At 50.4% G+C, this 3546-nt stretch overlaps 1 protein-coding gene across 1 annotated transcript in view; it reads right to left on the reverse strand.

The window, feature by feature from the left end:
• Positions 1–2861: 2861 nt before the first annotated feature.
• PCDHGB7 (protocadherin gamma subfamily B, 7) overlaps positions 2862–3546 on the reverse strand; it is an 8408-nt gene continuing 7723 nt past the window's right edge. Inside the window, exon 5 of the mRNA XM_010579260.1 lies at positions 2862–3546. This exon is cut by the window's right edge and continues 3 nt beyond it. Coding sequence (XP_010577562.1) covers positions 2862–3546 — 685 coding nt within the window.

Here is a 3546-nt window from a genome sequence, read left to right on the forward strand (position 1 = left end):
AGCAGCTCTCAAAGAGTCAATATTTGAAGGAGGCTTAATTCCAGCACCTCGTTTAGAATCATCACCTCCACAATATACTGAGAGAGAAGATCAATTGCCAGAACAATTAGATTGTTCTAAGAATGATCAGGGATGGTGGGTGACACCTTTAAACAATTGCTGCTTTCTGAAAAGATGATGGAAAGTCTACTTAAAAGATTGCATCGAGAAACACATTCAAGAGCAAATGCATTGGTATTGACTGCCAAAAAGATAGGTTGTAGGACTAAAAATGTAAAATCTGACAGACATAATAGTTAAGAGACGTGCTATTTGTTGTGCTAATCACCCCAAAAATTACCAAGAGGGTTACAGGAGAAGTTGTGAAACAAGGAGCAACTCCTGGGGAATACGGGCAAATAGATTTTATGTCACTACCAAGGTGTACTTCATACAGATATTTCTTGATGAGAGTAGCTACCTTTTTTGGTTGGCCAGAGGCCTTTCCATGTCGCACCAAGAAGGCTAGAGAAATCATTAAGGCCTTATCAAAAGAAATTTTCCCTAGGTTTGATATTCCAGAAGGTCTGTCTTCTGATATAGGACCCCATTTCACTGTAGAAATCGTAGAGGGAATTTCTAGTTTTGGGGGTATTAAAGGGAATTTACATGCCCCTTGGAATCCACAGTCCAGTGGTAAAGTAATCTTGTAGGAATATAAGAGAGGCAATGGAGACAGGGTGCTTGAATAAAATCCCGCATGAGTTCGGATTCTCCCTGACTGGATGGCTACAGAGTTTACTACAGAACCTAATCATTTTGGTTATTACAGTGATTTTTGTTTCTATATTGTTTGGATGTCTCAAGAGTTTCATCATGAGACAGGCATCTCAACCATATGTATTAGTGATAAGAGATAGAAAGTGAGACTTGTTAAAATATATCGACACTTCACAAGTCTCAGAGGGGGGAAATTGTTATCAATTAATATGCATAATATGATTGAAATAACTAGGGAACTGCTAAAGTCCTGGCTACAGCCCTCATCGGTTAATATTGAAAATAAGGAAACAAAAAGTATACACTATAATTAAGGTTTAGTAACTCACTATCAGACAATGGGGCTTCATGTTTCTGTCAGAAAAGGTAATGGATTGTGGTCTGGTCGATAAACCTTGAAGAACCACCTGTAACTGCCAAGACAGAGTAAGAAGTAGGTAAGAGGTAATTCCTACAGGGGGAGATCGCGACCACCGACTCGTTGACCACCTACTCAAATGAGACCACCTACTCAAAAGAAGACCATGAAGGAAGAAGACCGAGTCTGCGCAGTAATTTACGTGACAGGCGAAGGAGAAAGGACCAATCGTTAAGGGAAATAATAATGAATATGTATCATTTAATTAGATAAACGTGGGGAGTTTTGAGACAAAGGTGTGCTGTCTTGAGACAGGCACCCGTTCATGTGCATCCATGAAATTAATTTAAAAATACCTCGACTCTGTGTGGTATTGGCTTGCGGGCCGGGAAAACCAACCCCGTTTGTGGGACAACAATAAGGAACACGCTGGAAATTATCTACACCACTAATATGGGCTGAGATTAGACATTTAAAGGCTCAGAAGGTGGGGTCAATCAACTGAGAATCTAAGCCCGTACCACAGTCTCTAACACGACTTTCTGTATTCGTCTTGCTTGAATGACTGCTACAAGGAAAGCAAGAGAAAACAGGCTCTGAAATACAAAACGTCATATTCGGACACACACTCTACTCTACTGGAGAAATAAGCATATCAGGCTCATGAACCCACGCTTCAGGAACTTTCCTTGAAATACTCCCGTTCATACCGCCCATTCTGTGGGTGGAGGGTGACTGCAGCCATACGACACCTTTGCGTTGCTCCCAGTTTTTCTTCTGCGCCTATTTTCCCGCTAGTCGTCAAGTCCCGACAGTATTTGAGAACGGGATGAGAGCAATGGAGTGCTTCAGTGACGACACTGACCTAACGGCTACATCATTAAACTGTTGGAAGACCTACAGAGGCAGCGAATACCGAAACAGGAAAGTTAACGGACTTGAATGGGTGATTTCCCATGAGGCCACATAAATTAAGGGTCTGCATGCTTCATAGGCATTTACACCTAAACAATTAATTCGATAACGTGAAGGAATCGGCGAGGAAGGGGCGATGACGACCAGAAAGAAATGACACGCCTCCCGTGGTTGTGTTATTTCTACCGCAGGGATTAATGTTTTTGTTACGGTGATACAATGTAGAGATAAAGTGCTCTTAATATTCCGTGCAGAGCATTACGAGTCTTGGCCCGTTAGTTCAAAAGCACAATCTGCACCACCAGTTGCACAGCAATGAGCAGCAGTCGTGCTTGCACGACTTTTCCCTCACCCTTTCCGCAGATCAAAAGTGTGTCACACGGGAACGCCACCAGCCACATTAGTTTCCCAAACCCCCAGCCATAGCACAAGGCAGCAATGAAGATCCCCCCTCACAAGGAGTCCTCCTCAGGGACGGCCCTTCGCTCTCGACTTCGTTGCTTTTTGGCTGCACACCAGAGGCCGCTCTCAATCAGCCTCCATTTCGCCCCACTTTGTTTTTTCGGGTTTGTTTTGTTTTGTTTTTACAGCCTTACACGGTACAGACCGTGCTTACACTTAGGACTTGCTGCTCCACTCGAGAGCAACTCAGCAGCAGGCAGCGATGCACGTGCCCCCTCTGTTCGGGGCTCTATCACAAAAAAGAAAACAACTAGCACATAGCACAGCCTTAGCGTTGGCCCTTTCATTCGTTCGTGGAATGACAGCGCGTCAGCAGGCGCCCAAGCGGCCGAAGGACGAGCAAGAGCCCACTCCCCTCGGCGTGAGGTTAGGAAAGGCTCAGAGACAAGGACTGCGCGGGCTTACAGACCTGCGGGGCCTCGGCGTCCGCGGGCGGCTCTCCCGCGCCGGCGCTGCTGGTCGGGCTCCTCTTCCCGCAGGGCTCCGCGCCGAGAAGCTCCTCCGCGGCCAGGCTGGGCAGCGGCGGCGGCGGCCAAGCGCCCTCGGCGACGGCGCGGCCCGGCGCCACGCACAGGTTGTAGGAGTAGGGCAAGGTGCCCTCGCAGAAGTCGGCCGGGAAGGCGGCGCCGGCCACGGAGAAGCGCTGCGCGCCCAGGCAGCGCAGGACGGCGGGCGGCCCGGCCCGGCGCACCCGCGCCAGCACGGCCAGCGCCACGCTCAGCAGGAAGAGGGCGGAGAGGAGCGCCAGCGCCAGCACCAGGTAGAACTGCAGCTCCGCCGGCGAGTCGGCGCCCGCCGCCCGCTCGCTCAGCTCCGGCAGCGCCTCCTGCAAGCTCTCGGCCAGCACCACGTGCAGCGTGGCCGTGGCCGACAGCGCCGGCTGCCCGTGGTCCTTCACCACGGCCACCAGCCGCTGCTTCGCCGCGTCCCTCTCCGACACGGCCCGCGCCGTCCGCACCTCGCCGCTGTGCAGCCCCACGCGGAACAGCGCCGGCTCCGGCGCCTGCACCAGCTCGTACGACAGCCACGCGTTGCGCCCCGCGTCCGCGTCC

Source organism: Haliaeetus leucocephalus, unplaced genomic scaffold (genome assembly GCF_000737465.1).
Source record: "Haliaeetus leucocephalus isolate CR32 unplaced genomic scaffold, Haliaeetus_leucocephalus-4.0 Scaffold656, whole genome shotgun sequence".
NCBI classification, from domain to species: Eukaryota; Metazoa; Chordata; class Aves; order Accipitriformes; family Accipitridae; genus Haliaeetus; species Haliaeetus leucocephalus.